The sequence below is a fragment of the Peromyscus leucopus genome, chromosome 8b (genome assembly GCF_004664715.2).
Source record: "Peromyscus leucopus breed LL Stock chromosome 8b, UCI_PerLeu_2.1, whole genome shotgun sequence".
Taxonomy (NCBI): Eukaryota; Metazoa; Chordata; class Mammalia; order Rodentia; family Cricetidae; genus Peromyscus; species Peromyscus leucopus.
Window position 1 is genome coordinate 20477643 of NC_051086.1, and position 27708 is coordinate 20505350.

Sequence of the window (27708 nt, forward strand, 5' to 3'; positions counted from 1 at the left end):
CTGGGTCTCTGTCAACAACTTGAGATCAGGATTGCTGTTCTATTAGAGGTCTTCGTGAATTTGGGGATTTTTTTTCCATTTCTGAGAAGAATGGTCATTAAGATTTTGGTGGGGATTGCATATGTACACTGTTTTTGGTAAGATACATGTGTTCGTATTACCCCTGCTGATCTATGAGAATTCTTTCTGCATTCTGGTGTTCGTTTCATTTTTTTTTAAATGTTGATTATAGAGCTCCTTTACTTCCTTGGTAAGGTTTAGCTGTAGGTATTTTATTTTTTCTTAGTTTTTAAAAAAGATTTCTTTATTTTTATTTAGTTTATGTGTGTGAGTGCTTTGCTGTCATGTCTGTAAGTGCTTGCGTATCGGGTGTCCCCAGATCTAGACGAGGGCTTCAGATGCTTTGAACTAGAGTTATGGAAGATTGTAAGCCCCCACGTGGGTGCTGGGAACCAAACCTGGGGCCTCTGCAAGAACTGCAAGTGCTCTTAACCACTGAGTCATTTCTCCAGCCCCTGTATTATTATTATTATTATTATTATTATTATTATTATTATTATTATTTTAAAGACAGTGTCCTACTATGTAGCCCAGGCAGTCGTGGAACTCACAGTATAGACTGGGTTGGCCTTGAACCCACAGAGATCGATCTACCTCTACCTTCCAAACGCTGGGGTTGAAGGTGTGTGCCACCGCACTGAATGATATTTTATTTTTTGCAGCTATTGTTAGTGGATTGTTTCCCTGACTTCTTTCTCATCGTGTTTGTTATTGGTATATAAGGAAGCCATGAGTTTTGTATATTGATTATGTACCTACTGCTTGCTGAAAGCATCAGCTTTAAGAAGTTTCTGCTCCAGTTTTAGTATTTCCTACATACACTATTGTGTCATCTGCAAATAGGAATACTTTGACTCCATTTTCTATTTGAATCACTTTTGTTTCTTTCTCTTTTCTTATTGTCCTAGTTAAGACTTCAAAAATTATATTGAATGAGAATGGAGAAAGTAGACACCCTTGTCTAGTTCCTGATTTTAGCTGAAAGTTGTTTGAGTTTCCCCCCATTTATTATAATGTTGGCTAAAGGGTTTGTTGTATATAAACTTTATATTGAGGTGTGTTCCTTCTCAAAAAGTTTTCTTCTGAAACAGAGCCACATGTAGCCCAGGCTATTCTCAAGCTTGCTGTGTAGTCAGAGGTGACCTTGAACTCCTGTCTCCTGAGTTCTGGGGTCACAGGCATGGGCCATCCCGTTTGATTTATGCAGTGCTGGTGATCAGACATGGGGTTTCTGTAAACGCTAGGCAGGTACTCCCCTGAGCTGAGCAGCTCCTTCTACGGCCCCTAGGTCGAGGCGTGTTCCTTCTATTCCTAGTTTCTTCTCAACTTTTTTTCTCATAAAGGCATGTTAAACTTTGTCACAGGCCCTTCTGCGTTTACTAAAATGACCGCCTGATTTTGGTCCTTGAAACTTTTTATGTACTGTCACATCTTTGCACAGCTCCAGGGACTTGACCTTCCTGAAGTGGAGAGGAAGTGAAGAAATGACAGACACATAGACACACAAAAGCTGGGATTGGGCGGACTGCGTTCTTGGATGGAGGAGTCTCGGCACCTGGGAAGCTCAGCATGTTACAGCGTTGAGCAGGGAGGTGGGGTTACAAGTTTAGCTAGTCTCGGTGTGCACAAGCTCTGGAGGGGAGCACTCTTCAGGCTTCAGCAGGGAGAAAGCTCTGGTGGACATTTTCTGAACACACTATCAGTGTTCATACTGGAGTCCCTGAGGTAGACTTTGCCATCCCCAGTCTCTCCCAGGGAAGACTTTGTCACTCCAATGGGACTGAGGTATTGGAGCCCTTGACATGGCCGGACCCATGTTAACACGCATTCACTCGGGGCTTCCTCCATTGTCCACAATGTACTTATACTCAATCTTAGCCAAAAGTCCAGAGAGGGTGTGGCGGTGGTGGCACATGTCTTTAATCCCAGCACTCGGGAGGCAGAGGCAGGTGGATCTCTGTGAGTTCGAGGCCAGCCTAGTCTCCAAAGTGAGTTCCAGGAAAGGCTCAAAGCTACACAGAGAAGCCCTGTCTCAAAAAAAACAAAACAAAACAAACAAACAAACAAACAAAATCCAGAGAAGCCATTTAAGATATTTCTGTGACTTACTATAATTATTGATTTGCATATGCTCAACCATCTCTGCTTCTGTCGATGAAGACATTTTGATCACAATACAAGACCTTTTTATAATTATTGAATTTGGTTTTCTAGTTGTTTATTATTGTTGTTTTTGAGACAAGGTTTCACTGTGTTGCCATGGCTGGCTAGCCTGGAAGGTTTGCAGATATTTTACTGATAATTATTTTTGTACTAATTTTCATAGGAAGATTGGCCTTTTGCTGTTATGTCCTTTTCTGGTTTTCTTATCAGACTAACCAACATTGGATCTATGCAATGAGCTTGACAGCAATCCTTCCATTTTTATTTATTTATTTGGTTTTTCAGGACAGGGTTTCTCTGTGTCGTTTTGGTGCCTGGTGGTAGTTTTTTTTTTTTTCTTTTTTTTCTTTTTTAAGGCCTGGTGGAATTTAGCTGTGAAAACATCTGGGCTCTAACTAGTTGTAGTTGTAAGACTTTTAAAAAAATTGTTGCTTCAATTTCATTGTTTGTTATAAATCTGAGGCTGTTTCGATCTTCTCAGTGTAATTTGGGTAGCTTATATGTGTTTAGAAACCATTCTTTTAGATGTTCAGTTTAGTGGAATAGATGTCTAAGTAGGTCATATTGATTTTCTAAATGCCATTTTTAGCTGTTGAAATGTTTCCCTTTTCATCTCTAATGTTAAGTATTTGGGTCTTTTTTCTCTCTTTTGGTGAATTTGGCCAAGAGTTTACTGACTTTGTTCATCTATCTATTGATTCTTTGTCTTAGATCTTTTGATTCTATCTCATTAATTTCTACCCTAATGTCTATTGTTTATATATGCTATTTTAGGGTTTAATTGTTCTTGTTTTTATAAGACCTTGAGGCACATTATTAAGTTATTACCTGAGGTTTCTCTAATTTTTTAAATGTAAGTCTTTACATAGTTAAAGCTTCCCTCTTAGAACTGCTTTCATTATATTCTGCAGGTAACACTATATTACATTTGCATTCAATTCGAGGGATTTGTTAACTTTCCTCCCAGTTTCAATAACCCATTCATCACTCAGACCTGGTGAATTCATCACTCAGTCACTCATTTTCCCTGAGTTTGTGTTTTTTAGGACAGTTCTTTTCTGTACTGAATGAGATAGTTCATTCAAAGTGATAACATGCTTGAGTTCTGATAAACTGTAGCAATTGTTTCCATTTGAGAACAACTAAATATCCTGGCAATGAATAAATGTTAAACTTTTTCAGGAGTTTTGTGTCTTTGAAAGTCTGATTAAGATATGACTGAACATTGTCAGTGTTACTCAATTGCTGAATCACACTCCTTAGACCTCTGGACAAAACCAAGGACACATTCAGTATAAGTCTTCCAGACCTGAGTCTCCATTTCTTACACCATTGGTAATGAATGAAAAAAGAAATGAAAGGAGAACATGACTGCTCCTAGGTATGGTGGAGGAGAAGGTTTATTGTAGATGTAGATATGAGGGCGAGTATAGCCAGAAGCAGAGATGTCTGGAAGAATTCAGAGTGAATATGACCCTGAGCAGGGCCATGTGGGAGACGGGGAGAGGGAGAAGGGAAAAGCCAGGAGACCAGGAAACCAAGAGGTCAGCAGGGCAAAGGGTTAAAAAAAATGGCATAGCTAAAATGGCTGGATTATATGGGGAAGGGCAGCCCAGCTCTGGGGCTAGAGAGCTCAGGGTAGGGGGTGGGGTATGCCTGCCTTACCTTGTAACTGAGGGACTGAGGGATGGTGGGAGAATCTGGCAGCCAGGCCCACTTTGGTATGTTAAATAGGCACCTCAGCCATTTGTCCTGAACTGAAGACCTAACAGACAGTGGAGTTTATTAACTGTGTGAAAGGACATCCCCCTGAGATTGGTTTGTATGCACTCAGTGTCTTTTGTTGGTCTTCTAATTATTGTGGAGCTTATGGAAATGAATTAGTAGTAAGCAGGATTACTAGTGTGTTTAATGTTTTTCTTTGATTTGGAGTTAAAAATATTCTTAACTATTGTCTACTTCCTCCCTTTTGTATGTTGTGTGTGACAGAGACACAGACTCTGGGGACCCTCCATGATGAAACTCCAACAGTAAGTAACTCTGATGTGCACACTACCATTGTGCTTGGCTGTAGACTTCCTCCATGACACCCCTTTTTATGAGAAAGCTTTACCCTCCTTGGTTTCACACGCTGGCTTTCATGTGTTGACAATGGCAGGTCTGGCCATATAGGCCTGTTACTGATGGAAGTAGGGTATGAGTGTGAGATTTCTGGCATATGCTAAGTGTGGAAAACCACCAAGAAGTGAGCATTCATCTCTCTTTGCAAATGTTACTACTATGTGTCACTGTGGAAGGTTCCGTGACTCTCTTTTCAGGTTTTCCACTTCAATTTTGTTGTGGTTTTGAGACAAGGTGTCATGTAGCACAGGTTGGTCTTAAACTTACTATGTAGCTAAGGATAGTCTTGAACTCCCAATCTTCTAACTCCTCCTCCACAGTGCTGGGATGCCCAGTTTATATTTTGTAGTTTTTCTTTCTCTCTTTCTCTCTCTTTCTTTCTCTCTTCTTTCTCTCTCTCTTTCTCTCTTTCTTTCCTTCCTTCCTTTCTTCCTTCCTTCCTTCCTTCTCTCTTTCTCTCTCTCTCTCTCTTTTTTCTTTTTCTTTTTTTTTAGATAGGGTTTCCCTGTGTAGCTTTGGAGCCTATCCTAGAACTCACCCTGGAGCCCAGGCTGGCCTGGAACTCACAGAGATTCGCCTGCCTCTCTCTCCTGAGTACTGGGGATAAAGGTGTGTGCCACCACCACCTGGCTTTATATTTTGTAGTTTTTTTAAATTCATTTTTATGTAACAAGATACCACTCAGGAATACCCAGAGGCAAGAATTTGCATTCTGAACTATTATGTACTGAATTAGACAGGAAAAAAACACACACTAAAAAGCCAACCAGCAGTAGTAAGTTCAATGACTGGACATTGAGATTTCTCAGTGGGTAAAGGCACTTGCCACACAGCCCGACTGTGACTCTTAGAACTCCTGGAGGAAGGAGAAGAACCCATTCCTGACAGTTGTCCTCTGGTCACCATTGCTGTGCCGTGTACCATGGTATGGATGTACACGTACACACGTGCACACACATACCAATAATAGACAAGAATAATAAAAACAACTCTATAGGACTGGGCCTAGAGGCCCACATTCATTTAATTCAATTCTTATTTGTGTGCTCACAGTCAGTGCCTGGCATCTTGTGAGCTTGTCTCTTCCCTCTTGAGACAGAGAGCACATCTAAGAACTTCTGTTGCCCACAAGTGCTTAATACATGGGCTTTGTACACAGGAATCCTGCTTTCACAGTCTGATGTGTAGTGATTAAATGGACGATTTCACCTCTGAGATTTATTGCTTTCATTGTTTATGGTTGTATTGTTTTTAAATGTAGTTTTTGTTTATTCTTAGATTATTTTGTACATGAATACAGTGTGTTTCAATAATAGTCACTTCATCCCCCTCCAACTCCTCCTAGATCCCTCTCTTGTCTCCTCCTAGGTTCATGTCTCTTCTTGTTCATAACATACTGAGTCAAATTAGTGCTTCCCATACATGCATGAGTATTTTTTTTTTGAAATAGGGTCTTAATATGTAGCCCAGGCTGACCTCAAATTTCCCACTTTCCAGCCTCAGCCTCCTGAGTGCTGGGATTATGGATGTTCACCACCATGACTGGTGTCTTTACTATTATTGTCTTAGAAGGTGGAATGTGGACTTACATGTTAGAAATAGAAGAATGTTCTAGGTGACTCCCTGGTATGAGAAGTGAGAGAAACAGTAGTAGTATTTACCACTGACTGAGTGTTCATTAAGAAACAGGCTTTGTACTAATTTTCTCAATAACTCCACAGGGTCACTGAGCTCTTGGGGATGTGAGACTTGAACCCAGGACTGTGTGGTTACAAAGTCCTGGCTTTCAACACTGCTTTTTCTGTATGGAGGGAGGTTTCCCTGAAAGACTTCAAATGTGGACCACTCTGAAACTCCCTTCCCCTGGACACACAATTTTGAAGCAGTAGGATTCCACTCTAAAGCCTCTGTAGGGATAGGGGCAGGTAGGATAAAGAGTGACTTCTACACCCACAGCACTGGAGGGAGTGTTTTATTTCCTTGTTAACTACACATATTAAGCTAACACATTTAATTCCTTTGGTGGCTGGGGCTACTCTAGAAGAAGACAGATCAAGGGGGGCAGCTTCATCATTCCTGCAATCCTGAGAGACCCTAAAATAGAGTGGTCTTCCTCCTGAATCATGAGACTTGCTGAGCATATGACCAAATACTGGACATCTCAAGCTTGACTCTTGTTTTCTTTCCTCCAGCAAATTTCCACATGGTCTGATGAAATGAAGGATTCTGGAGAAACCATCAGAACCGCTGTCTACATTGGAGTAGGAGTCTCTGCGGGGCTGGCCCTGGCACTTATCTTTGGTGTTTTAATTCTTAAATGTAAGTTGTTGGGGGTTGCTTCTTTTTCTTTCTGATAAAGAACAGTTACTATAGGAACAAGTACAAACCTAGATAGAAATACAACTTTTTAAGTAAACCTGATGGTGGATAGACTAGATACTCATTTGTCCTTTCAAAGGTTGCCCGTTCTGATAACTGGAAACCATTCAAGGTTTCTATGTGTCAGGTGGATACTATGCTAAATGTTTTTATAGACATCTTAGTCATCATCAGTTATAAACTATTTCATCCCAGTTCAGGGCAGAGGAAAGTAAAGCTTTGCTGAGAGCAGCTGAGTTCTCCAAGTTTCACTGTAAGCAAGGTACAAGGCTAGACCTTCAAGTGCAGCAGACAACCAGAATTGGCTATCTTTGGATACAAAAACTGATCTTGGGGCTGATGGGATGGCTTAGTGGGTTAAGGTGCCTGTCATAAGCCTGATGCCCTGAGTTCTATCCCAGGGACCCACATGGTGGGAGAAGATAACAGATTTCTTCCCTCAGTCTGGCCTCCACATGTGAGCTGAAGCCTTTGGGTACCTCCCCTCTTTTCCCCTCCCCTCACCTCTTCTCATCTCTGCTGTTCTCCCCTCTCTGTCTCTCTCTAATCAACTGCAAGAGCTACTCTATTTAAATTATAAATATGCCCATGCTTATTAGGAAACCCAACAACACAACCTCTCCCTGTGCGGGGTTTCCATGTTGCTTTCTCAGGCACCTCTCTTTAACACTGAACGATGCCTGGAATTCCAGAACTGGGTTTTTCTCCTCACAGTGATCAGCACACCTAGCTATTTGTCTTTATTTAAATAGACAACTTGTGGTCTGGGCATGTGGTATAGGTGTTAAAGTACTTTTGTAGCATACAGGAAACCATGAGCCTCATAAAAGTAGGTGTGGTGGCATACTATAAGTTTTATAATCCAGAACTCTCTGGAGGTAGAAGCAGGAGGATCAGAAGTTCAAGGTCATCCTCAGCTACACAGTGAGTTCCAGGCCAGGGTGGGCTGTCTCAGGGAAAAGAAGTTTTTCGGTTTGGTTATTGTACTTGGAGACCATTGCCACATTAAAGATCCAAATGTTCTCATCAACCCAAAGCCTTCCACCCTTTCAAAGTTGTGATGTATTCTCTTTTCTCTGAGAGCAGAGAAGAAGGCATTGCACCAGAGTGTAATGCACTATAACAGCCTTTCTCCTTAGCACACAACAGGCACTGTCTATGTAGGGTCATCGGCCATCTAGGATTTTCACAAGAATGAAGGGAGTTCCTAAAATATGGAACTTCCATTGGTAAAGCTGGGACCATCTGAGAAAAACCAGGATGACTGTGAACTGAAGTTGCCAAGGGCTTTATGGAGGTCAGGCCCCATAACTATGATATACAATATAAAATGTACTAGATACAATTGGTACCTGGCTAGGCAACCAGTATGCTGACATGTTAAGCAATATGTCCAAATTCATACAGTTAATTGATGGATATAGCAGTTGAAATTAACCTTACTTCTTCTGGTTGTTTCTCTCACTTTTTGGTAAATGGGTTTTGCCAAGAAAGAAACAACCCCATATACACTCACACGAGCTTGCCCAGAGACTGCAGTAAACATTGGGGACTGATCACCTGAACATGAAATCTAGAAGCCATTAAATGATGACGGTAGAAATGATAACATATACTACTTTTTGAGTTCTTCCAATACCTAGAAATTAGGCACTTTTATAATTTGTGTAAAAGGTAAGGAGGTAGGTGGATATTCCTCTCTTAGGATCCCACCCCATGTTGGGAGTTATTTCTCTCTTTTGCTTAATAAATCTTTGCCCATTCTTGTCTTTAAAAGAGGCATAGGTGCAATCCAGTCCACATATAACTGCTAACTTTGAATGCACACAGGTACCACATCTGTGGATTCAACCATATAGTGAACAATAAAATTGAAAATTATTTATACTCAACATATATAGACTTCTTAATCCCCCAAAGAAGGCAGCAGCTATATTACTATAGCATTTATATCATGCAGGATATTATAAGACACCTAGAGATCATTTAAAGTGTGTGGTAGGAAATGACAGGTATTAATGGTGTTTTATAAAAGGAACTTGAACACACTTAGATTTTGGTGTTTGTAGAAGTTCCTTGACCAACCACAGTGGATTTAGAAGGACAAGAGTTAACACAGAGAATTGTTTTAAGGAATGAATCAAAATGTTCTGTGCAGTGTAAAATTTTTTCCCTATGTTTTGTGAGTAGCAATCTGACAGATGAGGTGGCCTGTTCTTAAGTCACGACATTATAGCCACAAGCTGTCTGGGAAGTGCCCGTCAGTCCTCTGCCATTCGAGTGGACTGTCTACTGACTTAGATGGCCACCCATGCTTCACTACTGCTTAACCTCCTTTAATCCTCTCCCAGCCAAGGAAAAATGAAAGGTCTGTTTGCTGTGCCAAGTCTTCATCCCTTCATTTATGTTTTTCTTCTGAACTGCCAATCTCACGTCTGTCCTTAAAGTACCACAGATACAATTTTACTAATGGTCACATATAGCATTGTCTTTATTGTGGCTAGTCTTTCTGTAATAATGTCCCAAGTAGACTCCATACTTTGTTCTAAAGTGTCTTCTCTTAGCTTTGGAAACATCATTCATTGTATTTGATTGGTCAGTCCTCCCATTATTTAGACATTTCCTCTTCTGCCTGGTGTTTAGCAGCTGAAGTTCCTCAGGATTTGGCATTTTTCTCTTTGCAAACCTTCACCTTTATAACATATATTTTGTGAACTTACACATTCTCTTTAATCTTTTCAACTCTTAAAATGTTGATGCTGCTTGTCTTTCTGTCTAGTTGATAGCTTCACTTTGAAGTTCATATATTCATATGTGAGAAACAAGGCTCCTGCTTCCATATCCACCCACAGGACCCAACTGTCAGGTCCTGGACATCTCCATCATTTCACTGTCTGTCTATGTGGTTGCTTCTGCCAGAAATGTAGAAGTCATCCCAGAATCCTCTCTTTTCAACATCTTAATATGTAGTCAACTCCAGTTGCAATCTCTGCACAAAAATATATCTAAGATTGCTTCATTATTCTGGATCTTGCTTGGTGATTTGTTTTTTTATTTCTCCTTCAAATCAGTTCTCTACACAGTATCCAGGTCAGATCATACTGTCATTCAGTGACATCCTACAGGTCTTCCTGTCTCATACCACCCAAATTCTTTTTGTTGTTGTTTAGTTGGTTAGTTTTGTTGACGCAGTTCTCATGTCTTGCTGTCTTGCCTTGAACTCTTGATCCTCCTACCTCCACATCCCAAGGGCTGGGATTACAGGATAATAACTGAAAAGGTCTTTGGGACCCAGCCTCAGTCTATCTCTCAGATTTGATTGGGGGGTACTCTCTTGTTCTAGTCTTGGTTTTGGTTTTGACACCAACTCAGATCTTTGCCAAGGACTCTCTGTTCCTGTAATATTTCCCCTAGTTCTTGACACAGGTGACTCATTCTTTTCGTTAGAACAGACCTCAAAAGTCATGTCCTAACGTCCTCCCCTAACCATTTCTAGTTTGGGTTTAATATGGTGCTGGTTTCGTTTTATAATTCAGTACAATTTGAAATTATTTTTTCTGTCCTTCCTTTTTTCCTTCCCTTTCTCCACCCTTCCTTCCCTCCTTCCTTTTTTCCTCACTAGGATGCACGATTCATGGAGTCAGAGCTCACAACTCCCTGTGTGTGCCCTTGGTGCCTACCAAACCACAACATACACAGGACAATCCTCATAATGTTTGCTAAATAAGAGCTCCACATGCTACTTCTAACAGTCCTAAGACATCACTGGGAGGTTGATTTCATTTGTTCTAAGGCAAGACCAAATTTCACCACGCCACTCTCATCTCCAATCAGTTCACTTTATTTCTTGCTTCAAATTATCTTAGAAAAGCATTAATTGGTTTTTCTTCCACCTTTATCTAGGGTATTCTTATAAGAAAAAGAAGTTACAGACTTCAAGGTAAGGACAATGGAAGAAGGAAAAGGGAATTGGGGACCTCTACTATCATATGATTTTATTCTTCCTCGGAAAAGTTCTTACTTGGAGCTTTGAAATCTTAGGTTGGTCTTCTTTTGTTTAGGAAATGAAAATCCAACAGTTGTCCTCCTGTACATTGAGCCTCCTCAGGTCTAAAGCTGAGGTTTATAGTTTGCCTTCTTATTACTAACAAATACTTATTTATCTCTAATATTCAGGGAACTCAACCTTTAACTGACTGAGTGTTTACTATTTTCATGATATTACTAAAATGAGAAAAAATGAGAAAGAGAGAGAAAACAAAAACAAAACAAAGCAAAAAACTCCCAAGCCGCTCTGGTCAGAGTGTTTATAGCCCTCCTTAGGCATTTACTACTGTGGCAGTGTGTTATGTTGACCTGGGCACTCTTCTTGCTGATATAGGACATACCTAAAGCAAATGAATCAGGATCTTGGGGACAGAGCTTGAGGTAATTATTCTCAAAGCTCTTCAGGTGATCCTCATCACTACTCCACTTCTGACTGTACACACACACACACACACACACACACACACACACACACACACCTCTCTCTCCCAGATTTTTTTATTGCAGTAAAAGTCAATACATAAAAAAATTGCAATGTATTTCAAGGGAAAATATGATTATGTGCTGAATATAAGAGTCATCTCTTATTTCAGAATCAATAAAATCCAGAATATTCCAAAGACAAAGTAATATAAAGTGAAAAATCATGTAACTCCAAATATAGTACTTAATTATCAGTACCATTATTCTTCATTAGAAGTGAAACTGGACACATGGTATTCATAGGTAATACTGACAGGCATCATTTTGTGAAATGATGTGCTCAATATTTAGCTCTTCCTATAACTATAAACCTATAGTGAACTGAGAACTAGAATGCTGTGTTTGACTACTGTAACTCCAGCCCAGTGTGTGATGAATGCCAATGATCAGCTCCAATGAATGAATGATCCAGGGTTCCTCATAGCAGCCTTACTACAGGGCTATCACTATTCCCATTTCTAGAGTTGAGAAAACTGAGGCACAAGGTTTACTAATGTATGACATCTGTGGATGTACATATTTTGTTCACTGTTGTAGTCTACAGATTCACAGGACAATGTGTAACTGTCTTGAATTAAAAATTTTATATATGCCGGGCGGTGGTGGCGCACGCCTTTAATCCCAGCACTCGGGAGGCAGAGCCAGGTGGATCTCTGTGAGTTCGAGGCCAGCCTGGGCTACCAAGTGAGCTCCAGGAGAGGCGCAAAGCTACACAGAGAAACCCTGTCTCGAAAAACCAAAAAAAAAAAATTATATATATATATATGTATATGTATATATATATATATATATATATATATATATGAAAATAGATGAAAGATTATTTGGGAAGAGGAGGGGCTCAAGAGATGAAGATGAGGTGTGTGAATACAGGCAAAGTATAGAATATATAGTTATGAAAAGGTTGTCATGAAACCCATATTTTATAAGATAGTACTAAAAAACATTTAAAACCCCAACCAAATGAGCAACCAACCAACCAACCACAAACAAACTAAACAAGTTCACCCTAGTCATGATGTTGGGAAGAAACACAGAGTTCCAACTCAAGACTGGTTGTGTCTGTAACACATTCACGCTTTTCCTTTTCAAACTGTTGGAGCTCACAGAGGGTTGAACCAACAGTACAGGGGACATTAAAACACTTGGCCTTCAACTCCTATTTGACACTTGGAACAGCTGCGCTGTCTAGTTCTCAGTAAGCACAGGGCTTCCTCTCAACCGCTTGTAAGTAGGTTGCAGGCATCTTGACAAATCTGAGATTTCAGTCTACAACTCCTAAGAATAGGGGATATGGCTTACGTGCCTAGGAAAATTAAGAGTAATTACATGTCCTTAATTGTTCCCCAAATTACTACCTGGGTTTCTTTCAGTGAGCATCCAGGGAAGGGTTCTGAGTGTCAGCTGGCTACTGTCATCAGTGAAGACTGCTCTTTTAATTCTATTCTCTGTGGTCTGGGGAATTCTCCTATCAACTCCAGCATTATATTTTCACAGCCTCATCACACTGGCCAACCTCCCTCCCGTGGGGTTAGCGAATGCAGGAGCAGGCAGAAATCGATCAGAGGAAAACGTCTATACCATCGAGGAGAACATATATGAAATGGAGAATTCCAATGAGTACTACTGCTACATCAGCGGTGGGCAGCCGTCCTGACCATGTCTGGGCTGTCACTTCTTAAGGCTCTCCTTCATTTTTGACTTTGGTATCTTCCTTTTTGAAAACTATCAGATACGTCACCTGAAAAGTTTTGGAGGTTCTGTCCACGGCCACCGAGAAAAGTGTTCCTGTTTTCTAGGGATAATTAGCTCACAAGGGGATTCAACGATAACCTATGCTATGTTGAAACGCACCATAACCTCTGAGTTCCAGGGAAAGAATCTCCCAACCCAGAGACATGGATGTTGAAGCTCACATGTGCCTTGATACATTAGGCATGCTTAGTCTGAGATCTCTGGAGCATCATGACATTCAGGATTGTGGTGTGTCCACAAAGCTCCTAAACAGATAGGGGGAGTATTAGGCTAAGATAGATAGGTGCAGGTCTTTGTTGATGCAGGAAATCTAAACTGGCCACTGGTTTTTCTAGAGATTTCTGACCTTGAAAGATTAAGAAAGAGTCAGATGGCACATGCCTATAATTACATAACTTGGGAGGCTGATGAAGGGAGATCGTGAGTTCAAGGCCACCCTGGGCTATGATGATGAGAGTTGGTCTTAAAAACAAAAGAGGAGCCGGGCAGTGGTGGCGCATGCCTTTAATCCCAGCACTTGGGAGGCAGAGGCAGGTGGATCTTTGTGAGTTAGAGGCTAGCCTGGTCTACAGAATGAGATCTAGGAAAGGCACAAAGCTACACAGAGAAACCCTGTCTTCAAAAACCAAAACCAAAAAAAAAAAAAAAAACCCAAAAAACAAAACAAAACAAAACAAAAACCCCAAAAACCAAGCAAACACACCAGGAGTGCTTGTTGTGCAAGCATGAGGAACTTGAGTTTGATCCCCAGAACTCACATGGGCATGCTAGTGTGTGCTTGTAAACTCAGAGATGAGTGGGTGAGGACAAAGCAGATCCCTGGGGCTTGGTTGCCTAGTTGATGAGTTCCAAGTCACTGAGAGCCCCTGTCTCAAAATAAAATGGACTGTGTTCCTGAGGAAAGACAAGGGAGGTTGTCCTCTGGTCTCCACACATGTATGTGAACATACCCGCACACACACATATGTGGTCACACATGAAAGAAATAAAGGAAGGAAGGATCAGAAGAGGCCTACACAGTAGTGAAGGTTCTCTCTGGGCCTGCTGCCTCTGTGCAATGTGTATCTCTACATGACTGTCCTCTGCCTCAGTTGAGATGGCTTCTGAGTGGGGGCATGGTGGTGCAGATCTGTAATTAACTGCAGCACTCAGAAGGCTGAAGCAGGAGCATGGAGAGTTTATGAGCAGTCTGTGCTGCACAGTCAGACCCTCTTTCACAAAGAGAGAATGTCCCTCACTTGCCTGTGACTGTAAAAGGAAACTCTCTTTGCCAAAGTCCCACCTTGCCTGTTGTACTCAAAGGGAACTGCCTTTGACGACTTCTCCATTCACAGAGGAAGCTGGAGCTGTGTTTTCCACAGAAGAAGAACCAGTGACTGGGACACACATTTTGTTTCCTGATTGAGAGAAGACAGTGGCTTAGCAGCAGTCTGTATGGTCAGCCTTAGATCCTTTGGTACAAGGACAGTGGTCACCAAACCAAATGTCCAGGCTGGTGGACATCACTTTTGTCTTCCTATGACTGTCTGCTCAGTGCCTTGGTCTGTGTTGGTTCCTGTATGTAACAGAACCTAATTAAACAGCCCAGAGTGGAAAAAATTAAATGAGCAGAAAGATAGCTTTGTCACAAGACTTCTGCATTGGGGAGCTCCTGTGTAGAACAGAAGACATTTGTCAGTGAGGACACAGGCATCTGTCTGTTTGTGCAAGGTTTTCTTGTATGAATTGTGGTGCTTAGGCTGCACAGGCACTGTGCAGTTATGACAGGCACTGGCTTTCTTAGGTGGGTACGGAAGGGAGATCTGCTGGCAAAAATCAATTAGAGGTAACAGCTCTCATGTAGGTAAGGAAACTAGTCACAAATGTTTGAAAGTTATAAGACTACTGGGAAGGACTTTGAGCATATTTAAACCGGATCAATGGTTTCCTCCACTAGCCTTTTTATTGGACAAAGTCTTTAAGCAAAAGCATGTATACAAAGATGATCACTGTGTTAGTATTTGCTGAGGACTTTTTACATCAATGGGGGATGGTTGATGACATGGTGTGACAGTTTCTATCGATTGCTAACTAGACAGGATCTAAATTAATCACCTTGAAGATGAATCTCCAAGTCTGTGAGGCATTTTCTAGATTATGTTAGTTGAGGTGGGAAGACCCACTCTAATGTGGGTGGGGCCGTTCCATGGGATGGTGTTTTGAACTGCATGAAAAGAGGAAGCAGGTTTAGCGCTGGCATCCATGTCTTTCTGCTTCCTGACTGCCATTGCAATGTGACCGGCACATTCTGGTGCCTACTCCCATGTCTCCCCACCACCACAGACCATGTCCTCTTGACTTATAAGTCAGAATAAACTCTTCCCTTTTAAAGAGGCTTTCATCATGGATTTTGTCATAGCAACTGGAAAATTAACTAATGCACATGGTATGGAGTCTAACCATACATGTGATTAAATAGAACCTGGTAGTTTTGCAGAGAGCTTGTACTTTTTTGGCTTTTGGTTTTTGAGATAAGGGCTCATATATCCCAGGTTGACCTTGAACTCACCAAGATGGCCCTGAACTCCTAATCTTCCTGCCTTTTCTTCCTGAGTTCTGTGTCTACCTTGCCCAGCAACAAACACTTTCAAGCAGTTGCAATGTGCAGGCACTTGGTACTGGGACAATAGAATGAATCACATTTCTGGCCTGTGAAATGTCTGGTTGATCTGACAGGAGAAAGGATCATATCCATTCATTCAGGAGATCTTTATTAGTAGCTACTTCCTGCTTGACACTGTTTAGTCTCTAAGATCAGCAGAAAACACAACCAAAATCTCTATTACAGAGTTTGTATTGTTGTCAGAAGATAATGTTACATTTTTAAGTCAAAAAAGAATGTTTTAGACTGTATATTTCTCTGCTTAGCATATGGAAAAAATACCCAAATCAATAATTATACCACAGGGTATTTCAGTTTTTCCTTTTACATACTTATTAAAAATTTGAATTTTTTTGTTTTCCTTTGTTTATAAAAGTTAAATTAAGCATTACAGCAATGTTCTCCTGTTTCCTCTCCTCATCAAAGAAAATAGGTCAAAGCCAGGGGCAGCAGAAGGTTGCAACAAGCTGGAATTAGAACCCTTGGTTTTAGACCTGTAGTCACTTAAAATCAAGTATTTGGGATGGAGTTGGTGGGTGGTACAGAAGAAAATGAGGGAGCCAAAGGAGATAGTGTAAGGGGCCCAGGAAATGGCAAAGAGGAGCTTCAAGCCTTCGAAAGGAAGAAGGTTGAGAGATGGCCCCGTGTTTAAGAGTGGTTGCTGTGCAGTCATGAGGACTGAGATTAGAACTCAGCACCTGTGAATAAGACAGGAGTCTACTGCGTGCCCGGAACCCTGCTGGGGAGGGCCAGAGACAAGAGGACTGCTGGGGCTTCCTGGTTTCCAGCCTAGCAGAGAAATAGCAGAATGGCTGAATATACTGTGTGATAGTTTATGTTGATTGCTAACTTCACAGGGTCTAAGATCATCTTGGAGACAAATCTCCAGCCGTGTCTGTGAGGTATTTTCTATTTTGGGTTAATTGAGGTGGTAGACCTACCCTAAACGTGGGTGAGACCATTCCACGTGCTGGTGTTCAGGGAGAGATGCTGCATCATGGAAATAGTAATAGAGGAGGACATGTGATTCCCCCTTCTAGTCTTAGTATATGTGCCTGTAGGCACATGCATTGCATACACATGTATGTGTATGCCCACCCACACTCACACAACCACAACCACACCACAAATAAAGCTTTAAAAATGTAACACAAAATCTAATTCACAGTAATATGAAAAAATAAAATAAATAAATATATAGAAATAAATGAGAGAGAGGAGAGAGCAGCCAAATTAAAAATGAATAAAAAGTAACACACACACACACACACACACACACACACACACACACACACGGAAAAAAAGCTGATGAAATGATTCAGTGCAAGCCTAATTACTTGAGTTGGATGCCCAAGCCTCTGTCTACTTGAATTTGATTCCTGAAATCCATGGTGAAAGAGGAGAATGGACTCCTGAAAGTTGTCCTCTGACCTCTGCATTAATACTATAGCATTCATGAGCCTATGCTCACATATACTCATCATATACACACAATCATAATAAGTTAAATTAAAAAGTTCAAAGCTTACAGCAAGTTCAAGCCTGTCTAGGATGCATGAGGTTTTATCTTAAAACAAAAACAAAACAAAAACAAGAAATCAAAGGCTGCCGAGATGTCTCAGCAGTTAAACACATTTGTTCTATAAGTATGAAGGCTGGAGTTCAGAACCCAGCATCCATGTAACAAGCTGAGTGTCTTGTACATGTCTATAACACCATCTCTAAGGTGGTTGTGTGTGTGTGTATGTGTGTGTATGTGTGTGTGTGTGTGTGTGTGTGTAGGGAGGGGAATCACCTGGCCTTGCTGTTTTTCAGCATAGCAGAGCAAATTTTTGGAAAGACCCTACCTCAAAAGAACAAGTGGAGAGGGATAGAGATAGTCACCCCAAGAACTTCAATCATGTGCATAGACACAATCAACACACATGAGCTGGTGCATACACACACACACACACACACACACACACACACACACACCAATAAACACACACACAAACAAATAATTTTAAAAATCAAGGAGGTTGTAACCCAGTTGGTACTTGCTGACTATGCATGAACCCTGTGCTGAGTGCCAGCATTGCATTATGGGGGATGGTGGAGCACTTTCTGGATGCCAGCGTAAAGGTGGACGCCAGAAGATGAGACATTCAAGGTCATCCTTAGTATATTCCAGGTTATCCTTTGTATGAAGAAAGATCAGAACCAGCCTGGGCTACCTGAGACTGTCTCAGAGAAAGAGAGAGAGAGATTGAATGTTTAGCTTGGCCTTACAAGTGCATAGGCATTTCCTATTAGACCACACAGGTTCTGAGAAGGGAGGTTTCCCTGCCCATGACTTACAGATTTGTAATTTCCAAGACAGAAGTTGTAAACTGTTGGACAGTTCCCCTGGTAACAGCAAGTCAACTGATATGAATCACACCCCCACCTTTAAAATAAATATAGCATATTCTTGTGGAAATAGCTTGTTGACATTTATGAAAACACTATACAACTTACAATAGTTTCATTTCTAAGCTTCTGACTTGAGTTCGAGAAATGTAGTCATTGTATAATTACACTTCCAGCAACATGCAACATCACTGTCAAACAAAAATAGGATTTGGAACTCAAATGGCCCTCGTGCCTACTCCCAAAGGTGATCTATTGACTTACAGAAATAGAGCAAAACCCAGCTATATCCCCAGATTTTTAGGCAAATGGTCCGGATCCTTCTGGGGAGCCCTAGAGTAGCCGTTCTGAGATCCACCATGTTTCTGGGTTTCAGTTGAGAAGTAGGGAGAAGCAGGGGGAAGGTGACCATTTTATCTAGGGGTCCTCAAGGCTGAGGAAGGCTTAGGTTTCAGTTGCTTTTCAGTGGGAGACCTGTGCAAAGAGGAAGTGTGAGTCAGAAGTGTTTCTCTGTGTCCTGTGTTAGCTGTGTCTACTGCTGTTTTAAATGTCACTTAGACTAGCAAAATGGCTGAGCGGGTAAAAGCACTGTCGACTAAGTCAGATGGCTTGAGTTTGACCCTAGGGGTCCCTATGGAGGAAGGAGAGGATGGAGTGTCCCAAGCTGTGCTGATCTCCACATGTGCCCTGTGGCACACACACAAAATATGTAAATAAATAAATGTAATTTAAAAAAAAAGGTTGTTTCAGGTCACTTTATTTCTTCTGTAGTCAGTCTCTTAAAATTTGTATCCTAATCTCTTCTGCTTATATGATTTTTCTTCTTCCAGAAAAAACAATGAATTTTTTTATGGGTTATTTAACTATTCATGTGCAGTAATGAGGTCACGGGTTAAAGTTGCTCATTATTTTAACATGATAATGGTAGGTGTGTCACCTTTGAATTATTTTATTAGGGCTTTATATTATAAATGGATAAGGTGTCATTTGTAATTTCTACCTGTTGTTGTTTGAACTTCGATGTTGTGTTTTCTTCTTTTTTTTTGGTTTGCTTGATTTTTTCACACAAGTTCTTACTGTGTAGACTAGGCTGGCCTGCAATTTGCTATGCGGTCCAGTTGGACCTCAAATCTGAGGTAATCCTGCTTCCTCTGCCTCCTGAGTGCTGGGATGAGAGGCAGGCACCACCACACTAGGCCTCATTCATTTTAAACCTAGATCGTGTCAACCCTCCCGGTCTCTGCCTTCCCCCCTAGAGCCCCCTTGTTCTCCCAAGGAGTGACCCTTCGCGTTGCTCTGTGCTTCTAGAGCAGCACTGCCCAGTAGAAGCACAATGGTAGGGGCTGGATAAGAGATTTTTGAATGTTCTACCCCCGTGTTTTACACCCAGATGTTTTTTGGTTCAGCTGTGACACAATGAAATACCTATGCAGTTCTGTGGTACCTGCCTATTATGTGACTAGGCTGATCTTGAACTCAGAATGTAGTGGAAGATGACCTTGAACTCTTGCTCTTCCTACCTCCACCTCCATTGTTGTAGTCCCAGCTGTGTACCACCCTAACGGGCTATAACAAGTTTCCCTATACCAAAACTGACTAGATCCCAGCTGAACTCTCCCGACCTGGAGTTGGCTGAGCTGTGGTGGAGAGAAGGCTCCAGTGCTGAGGGTGAGGGTCCTCAAGACCTGTCTGCTCCAGGCCCAGTGAAGTTCTCTGCAGTTTTCACTGTTCCTTCCAACAATGACATCTACCATCCTCCTCAGGCTAAAAGTTCCTGATACACATGCAGCAGCCTCACCATCCTGGAAGTTCAGGTAAAGACTCTGAAATCTGACATTTCACACCCTTCTAGCTGCTTCTTCCCAGTCAAGGTGTCACAAGGACACTCTGGGCAGGGCAGCCTGATGAAGCTAATTGCTTTACAGTAGCCTGGGAGGATAGAGACTTCTTGGATTGTTTATTTCCTTGTTGCTGTTGTTGTTCAACTTTTTATTCTGAAAGAATTTGGATCTGCAGCAAAATCCAGTGTCCCTGTAATCATCCAGTTCCCTCTAATGTCAGCATCGTTCACACCATGGAACCTTGATCAATATGAAAGAGAGTAGCATGATACTGTGAGCCATGTTCCTTACTGGGAGTCGTGAGATTGGTTCCTCAAGTTTGAATGCTTTAGCCAGGTGTGGTTGCACATGACTGCAATTCTGGCACTAGGCAGGGGGATGACAGCATTTCTGGCCCTAGGCAAGGGGCTTGCTATTGTGAGATCAGCCTGATCTATATAACAAAAAGAAAGACCCTGTCTCAAAAAACGAAACAGTAACAACAAAATAATGGTAGTAATATAGCTCAGTGGTATACATACTTAAATAAATAACATGCAAAGTCTATGCTAGTCTATACTGAAATATTAAAAAATGGAAGTTACACGATACAGTGGAAAAGACAAACATGGCGGTGTGTACTTGAAATGTAGCACCCTAGACCTGGAGCCAGGAGGTTCAAGAGCCTAAAAAAAAAAACTTCAGCTACCTGGATTCTTGAGGTTCCTGGGCTACATGAGCTCTCATCTCAAAACAAATAAGGAAAAAACTCAGGGAAGCAAACATCAAAAATTGTAGTTTATGTTTACATTGGATTTCCCCCATTCTCTGTTCTTCCCATTAACCCCTCTCACTCCCCAGGAGTCCTCTGTGCAATTGCGCTGCACTTCTGAACCAGCACTGTCCAGTCCTAATACAGTAAGGACTGCATAGCAGTTTTCATTCTCTACTACAGTATTAGAAAGAAACGGGTGACAGGGCTTGAGAGACGGCTCAGCAGTTAGATGTTCTTATTGCACAATGGCAAAGGTCACAGTGAGCATCCTAGCCCCCACATAAGAAGACACCACCCCAAGAACACCTGAATCCATACTCTGGAACTGATACTTGAAGAGGCAAGGGAATTGTTCTACTTTTATGGCTTCCAGTTTACTGAGAAAACATGAGACCCAAGATCACCGAGAGATCCTGACTCAGAGGAATAGGCAGAGTGATACAAAAGGACACTAGATACCGTCTTCTGGTCTGTGTGTCCATGTACACACACCCTCATGAACATGTATGTGCCTACACAAACACACCAATAAAGAAAGGAATGAATGAATAAATAAATGCAATTTAAAAATAGGAATAGGTGATGTTAATTTTAAGGGTTTTCTTTTTTTTCACTCAATGCACTGAAAAAAATCTATCTTTTCATCTCAATATGGAGTAGATTTTTAAAAAGTCACTAGGGAGTGTTCACACTCTTTCATTGTAAGTCTTATGGTTGTGCCCATGTCGCAAGACCCCCAAGCAAGACCACCACAGAGCCAATATCTGATGCAGAACCAAACGGGTTTATTGATAACAAGCAAGCTCAGGCTTGGTCCAAGTCCAACATCCGACACAGCGGGTGGAGGAGGACGGCCCAAGCACTCACTTTAAGGGGTTTATATAGGAAAGGTTTACATGCAGCTTGGGATTAGATGAGGGGGCTAAGGGTGAGGCAGTTCTTTGAAGTTACAGTTACTGGCTGAACTATAAGCATGAGGTTACTGATGGCTAACAGGATTCAGGGTATCTATAGATACATAAATTTCTACTTTCTATGTCCTGCTTTTGTTGAACCCAGAATACATACATTCAGATTATTGTTCCAGTCCTACTCTCCTCTGGGTTCAACTTCTGGTCAATTGAGCCCATTACTCCTCATATCTTGCTTTGCCAAGTCCAGGATACATAGATTTATTGTCCCAGCCTTGTAAGTTCAACTTCCGGTCACTTCTAAAACTGCTAGTCAGCAAATACCTTTGGAGAAGATGAGGGGGAAGCGTCTCTCAAGATAGCTACTGATTTTTTCCTTTCATTACAAATTCAGTGTGCAATTTACATTTATAACTTATCTCAGCCCTGACCGGCCACATCACAGGAGCTCATGTGGGGCTAGGGGATACTTCCTGTGACCTGTAGCACATCTCCCATAGGTCTTTGTTTATCTGTCTACCCATAAATGATTACATATGGTAACTTTGCAATTTTCTTCTTGGATAGCACACTTTATCTAGGTGAGTGTGTAGTTTAGGTGGAACAAATGTATGTGTTTTATTAAATGATTTCTCTATACACAGATTTTTTTTTCTGTTTCAAATACGGTTGAAAGGAGTATGCATTATACGAAAGCCTATATTCATATAAATGCTGTTGAGGATTAGAGTTGTAGGGTGAAGTTGGTTTGTCAAAGAACGTGATACTTTAAAAAATACTATAACTATGAAACAATAACAGTTTAAACAAAATAGCAATATGTATCTATATTTATCTATCAGTCAATCATCTATCTATCAACTATCTGTCATCTGCTTCAAGTAATCATCTTAGAAAACAAACAAAAATTTTGGGAGAGCATCTTCCATTCCCTATGCTGTCCCTGAAGTCTTTTTGTAGTCACTGATGACCTTGAACTTCTGATCTTTCTGCCTCTACTTCCCAAGTGCTGGGAATTGCAGATGTGCACTGCCATGCTGGGTTTTGAAGCCAGGGCTTGGTCCATGCTGGACACTCTAGTGAGTTACACTCTAGTTCTTAAAAACCTAGATTTTTATCTCAGCATGGTCCTTTCCATTTGGGTTTTGCTTTTTAAATTTGACTGAAGAATTCAGTCCAACAGGGTGTGAGGGCGCACACCTGCAATCAAGCAGTCAGGAGGCTGGTGCATGAGGAGCAGAACTGCAGACCAAACAGAGCAGAGCAGAACCAGATTAAGCAAAGCACAGAGGCCAAACAATTCTCATGAGGTTTCTGTTGGAATCCCAGTGATTTTTATGCTCATCCACCTCTTGCCTTTCCTCCCCTTCTCTTCTAAGAATCAGTGTCCTAACTTCCAGTTATCCTCTACTCCACCCTTGCTCTCATAATACTCCATACTTGTCACACGGCGGCCTACGTATTCCAGTTTTCTCTAAGATTACCAGTAGGATTCACCTGCTCTGTGCTGAACACCTTTCAGCCATTGCCTGGAGGGACTGCCTTTCTTTGCCTTTGTCAACTCCTCATCATCCTCTGTTTCAGCCACACTGGCTGGCTTCCTGTCTGCTTCTAGGACAGTCCAAGTTCTCCTGCTCCCTGCACCTACCTATTCCATGCCTGTTCCCTTTTTTAGGATCCTTCTCTCTGATGGTCTGAAGACTTGCCTCATATCTTTCACTTTTCATCTTAAATTTGTTGTCTATAGCAACAATCTGTTTATCCCTAGTCTAGTTTATTTCTTGAGTAGCTTATTATAATCTACCCCTCATACCAGAATTAATCACTAATAGCATGCCATATCGTAGGAGCCCACACAATGCTTGACTCATAGTTGGTAAAAATCAGGGTCTGTGCTGGGATGGGAAGGATGAACACAGGCGTGCTGCACTGCAAACCCAAGCTGTGCACCACAGACAGAAGAGATTCATGGGATTTTCCCTCTAGGAAGTCAGAATGCAGCAGGGAATTCAAGTCCCAAGCAAGGGATTGCAGCAAGACACACTGAGCAAGGAGCAGCCCTGCTGCTACTACATTCTGAGGGACATAGGGAGAAATTCTTGACCATGTCCTCCTTTTCTATTTTCTCTGGAACCACAAATCCTCAGCCTTACCATTGCTTAAATTCAATGTGGAATTAGGAGGTCCAGATGGAGCAGTTGGCAAAACTCAGTATGCACTTCATTCAGGTGTTCCTGGCATGAGCAGTATGGTTTGGTGTTTAGCAGCAGTGAGAGGTCTTTCTTTGGGAACATAAACAGTTCTTTATAAGAAGATCATCTTGGCTGTGGTGGATGTATCTCATTGTTAGAGTACTGCCAAGTAGACATGAAGCCCTGGGCTGGATCCTCAGCACTGCAGAAACCCTGGGTAGTAGCACACACCTATGATCCCAGGACAAATGGGGGCAAGAGGATCAGAAGTTCAAGGTCACCTTCTATGGAAGGAATTTCAGGCCATCCTGTGCTACACAGTGAGACCTCATCTCAAAACAAAATGAGAAAGAAAAACAAACAGTGATAACAATAGCACAAATCAAAATGGAAATGATTATCTTAACTCCATTTCATGAAACCTAATGTTATTAAATCTGGGTGATTCATCTGTCTTCCCCAAAAGACATGTAGAGGCACACCTTACACTCATTCAGATGGTGGTGATCCAGTTGATACTTTAGTCCTAACAGATCTGTGACATTATCTTCCATATCTTTAAGAAGTCCACATATGATATTAATTAACTAAATAATTGATTAATTAATATTGGACTTGGAGAGATAAGGATGAGCCCCAAAGTCATTTCCTTCTGGAAACCCTCTTGTTTGAACACCATAGCTCCCTTTAGTTGCCCGATGGGAAAGTAGTCATGTCGTTCCTTGTATTACTCAGCTCCCGCACTCTGACCCTCCATGGAACAATTTTTGTAACAACTGAAAGGTGCATCAGGGTATGGAGAAGCTTGCCTTCAGCTTTTTTAAGATTTCATATCATTGTGCAGCCTTGGCTGGCCTAGGACTCTCTCTGGAGAGCATGTTGCTATACTATGCAGAGATCTACAGCCTCTGCCTCCCCAGTGCTGGCGTTAAAGGTATGCACCACTGCACCCTGCATTCTGTAAGCTTTTGGAAGCAGAGACTGGGGGCTGGATGCACTCTTTCAACTGTTCCATTCTGAGCATGGACCACTAGTAAATATTTGTTAGAAAGATTTAGTTGAATGATAGAACAGTGGGTACAATTCACTTCTGTTCTTACTCCATGGACTTTGCTGGGATCCATATTCCATTATTCATTCTTTAGTGAAATTTATTCAACTGTAAGTTTAGAGGGTTGGTCCAGGTGTTTAAAGTCCCTCGAATCTCCAGCCATCTCAAAGTCAGAATGATCCCAAGCCTAGAGACTGGCCTAAAGTGAAACCCTTCCCTGCTACTTGGGAAATAACCCAGGGGCATATAACCAATGTTCCTATTTACTGATATTTTCCTATAGTCTGCTTACATCACTGTGTAGATGCTATCTAGGAAGTTGGGTTGCAGAACTGGTGCAACCCAATTTTCAAACAACCTGAATGAAGTTGCAACCAGGAGATAAGGATGGAATTCTGTCTTTATACATTGGCACCTCTGGAAGACTCCATCAGCAGCAGAGGGTTAGGAGAGACTGTAAGAAGAAGCTGTGACTCTCCTAGCTAACTGGTAAGTACAGTCTTCTGTGGACTCATGCTGGAGAGAAGCAATATGGAAATACATATGGGATGATGTGGGATTAGATGCGGTACATTAGGATGTGTGGAATGAATCTCTAGACATTAAGGCAACTTTTCATCCAATGGAGTTCTTTGGATTCGTGGAAGGTAAAGCCTCATTTAAATGGGATAATGGACTTACATTGGTGAGCTATTAATGAAAGCCTTCTGAAGCAAAGTGAACCTGAGGAATAAGAAGAAACCTGTTGAAAATAGTCTGGTACTCTTGGATTAAGTCCTATTTATTTAGGCCCATGTCTGTAAGTATTATGCAATATTATATTATAGTATGGACCAGGAAGGTGAGGGCATAGATATATTGCAGTGTTTTTCATTGACACCTGTGGTTTGAGGATTAGCTTTTGTACAAAATAGCTGTATGCAGTGTGAGGAAGAACCTCAGTTGGCTGCAGACATTTGAGGTTTTGTGTTAGCGGTGAGGTAGCCAAGGGCAGGAGTAACTAAGTTTTGCTTTAGTTGGAATGTTGGAGATGGGAAGGGAGTGTCCGTCCCGGAAGATGAGCAGCTTTTAGACTTGAACTTTGTTCTTCAATGACTGGGAAGTCACTGAATTCTTTAACTATGGGGAAAATATTTATAGAAAAGCTTTAAAATGATTTTTTTTCATGTTTGGAAAATTAGAATTTTTATTCTATGCAATAAAAACAATATGCATAGACTTAATACATAATTTCTTAGTTTTTACTTTAGGAAAAAGAAAAAGATGAGAAAAGTCTGTCTGTAAATCTTTGTTCCTATTATAAAAAGCTGTTAAGATGTCAACAATCACTTATATGTACAAACATCAACTCTACACATGATTTACAGCTAGAAATCACTTCATCTAATGAGTCTCCAAGCCCCTTGAATGCGCAGTTACGTCACAGCTTTGCCATAGCTGCAAGAACAGCTCTGACCCTGGAACATGGGGGACACGCTTGCACGTAACCGTCATCAGTGTAAAAACTTCACAAACTACATGTAACTGTTATGAGTGTAAAAGTCACTTCACAGTCTACCTACCTCCATCAAACACAGAATGATTCACCACTACATGCAGATGCATGGACAGTCTCATTTCTAGTTCTTAAGCAAAAAGCACAACTCTGCAGGATCGTCCACTGTCAGGGCTTGATATAATAACAGAAATGTATTCAACAGGCAGAGGTCCGTGGGCTACAGAAAAAGGAACTGACTACCCAGTGTCAACCAGCCTTAGCCTTTCTTATTTGACTATTAAGGCACTGAGACCTAGTTGGTTTCTTGTGCCTAATCACAAAGACAACTCCATCTTCTGTCTTAATTCTCAGTGATGTCTCCTGCTCGTTTCACATTGCGTCGAATGAGATCACTTCGTCCAACTTCAGCCATTTGCTCTTCCCAAGACTTCATTTCATTATCATAATGAATTCTATCATCTTTAGCAAGCTGAATGTATGCCTGCTTTTCATCACTAGATAGGTTTTTCCAAGCCTCATTTATAGTCTTCAGTTTTCCCTGAGCAGTTTGATCTGTAGCCTCTTGAAAGCTTTCAGATACGTAAATGTTGTATGCTGATCGAGGTCTTTTTGGTTTTCCAAGCAACATTAACTCTTTCTTTTTTTACTAATGCTTGCTTTTTCATACGTTTTTGCCTGACTTCTTTTTCAAAAGATACCAACTGACTTGGAGTTAGCTGGTCTTTAAATTTGCTCATAGCTTCTTTGTACGCTTTCCATTCTGCCTTAAAATCAGCTTCATACACTTTTTTTTCTGCATCCGGTAGTTCCCTCCACGCGGCTGCAATTTTTCTAACCAGGTCTGAAAGTTTTGCATCTGGGTGTTTAGCTTTAAATCTGGGTAGCTGTTCTGTAGAAAACCGAAGGTATGAACTCATAGGTTTCTTTGGATAATTACCCAAGTTAGATGAAAACCATTTCGGAATACAGACAAGGGTTTTTATACACTCTTGGGGGACCTTCCAGCTCATCCTTTCAAACCTCTTGTCACAGCAGTAACAAGCTCCGGTTTGCTCTTGGAGTGTATCCAAACAGGTGTAAAAACACATTTTCCACAAAGCCCAGGGATAAACCACTGCTGTTTCGGATGGATGGGTCTACCTTCCAGTATACATCCTCATTGATGTCATGGCCAGAAATATACTGGAAGACAATCACTTCTACAGTAAGTAGCATAAGGTAGCATTCCTAATAAGCATCAGTGACCACAGGCCTGGATAATTCCATGCTGAATAATGGAGGTAGATGCACGGATGGCCTTCAAATGCAGGGGGAAATATTCCGGAGTCTTCACATGGTGCTTGTCATGGCGGCGGCTGGCAGTGTCCTAAAATGATTTTTAAAATGCTTATATCTGTTAAGGGGGATTCTCCCATTCCTCC

General features: G+C 41.3%; 2 protein-coding genes across 2 annotated transcripts in view; one reads left to right on the forward strand and one right to left on the reverse strand.

Annotated features, from left to right (window-relative positions):
* Havcr2 (hepatitis A virus cellular receptor 2) overlaps positions 1-13450 on the forward strand; it is a 21268-nt gene extending 7818 nt beyond the window's left edge. The window contains exons 4-7 of the mRNA XM_028864232.2: positions 4213-4253; positions 6537-6663; positions 10627-10663; positions 12751-13450. Coding sequence (XP_028720065.1) covers positions 4213-4253; positions 6537-6663; positions 10627-10663; positions 12751-12910 — 365 coding nt within the window. The 3' untranslated portion in view covers positions 12911-13450. The remainder of the gene's footprint in view (positions 1-4212; positions 4254-6536; positions 6664-10626; positions 10664-12750) is intronic.
* A 12995-nt stretch (positions 13451-26445) lies between these two features.
* LOC114689867 (transcription factor A, mitochondrial-like) lies at positions 26446-27375 on the reverse strand. The gene is given in 2 exon segments (XM_037201162.1): positions 26446-26930; positions 26932-27375. Coding segments are annotated over 2 exon segments (747 nt in total). The 3' UTR covers positions 26446-26627.
* Between the last annotated feature and the right edge of the window lie 333 nt (positions 27376-27708).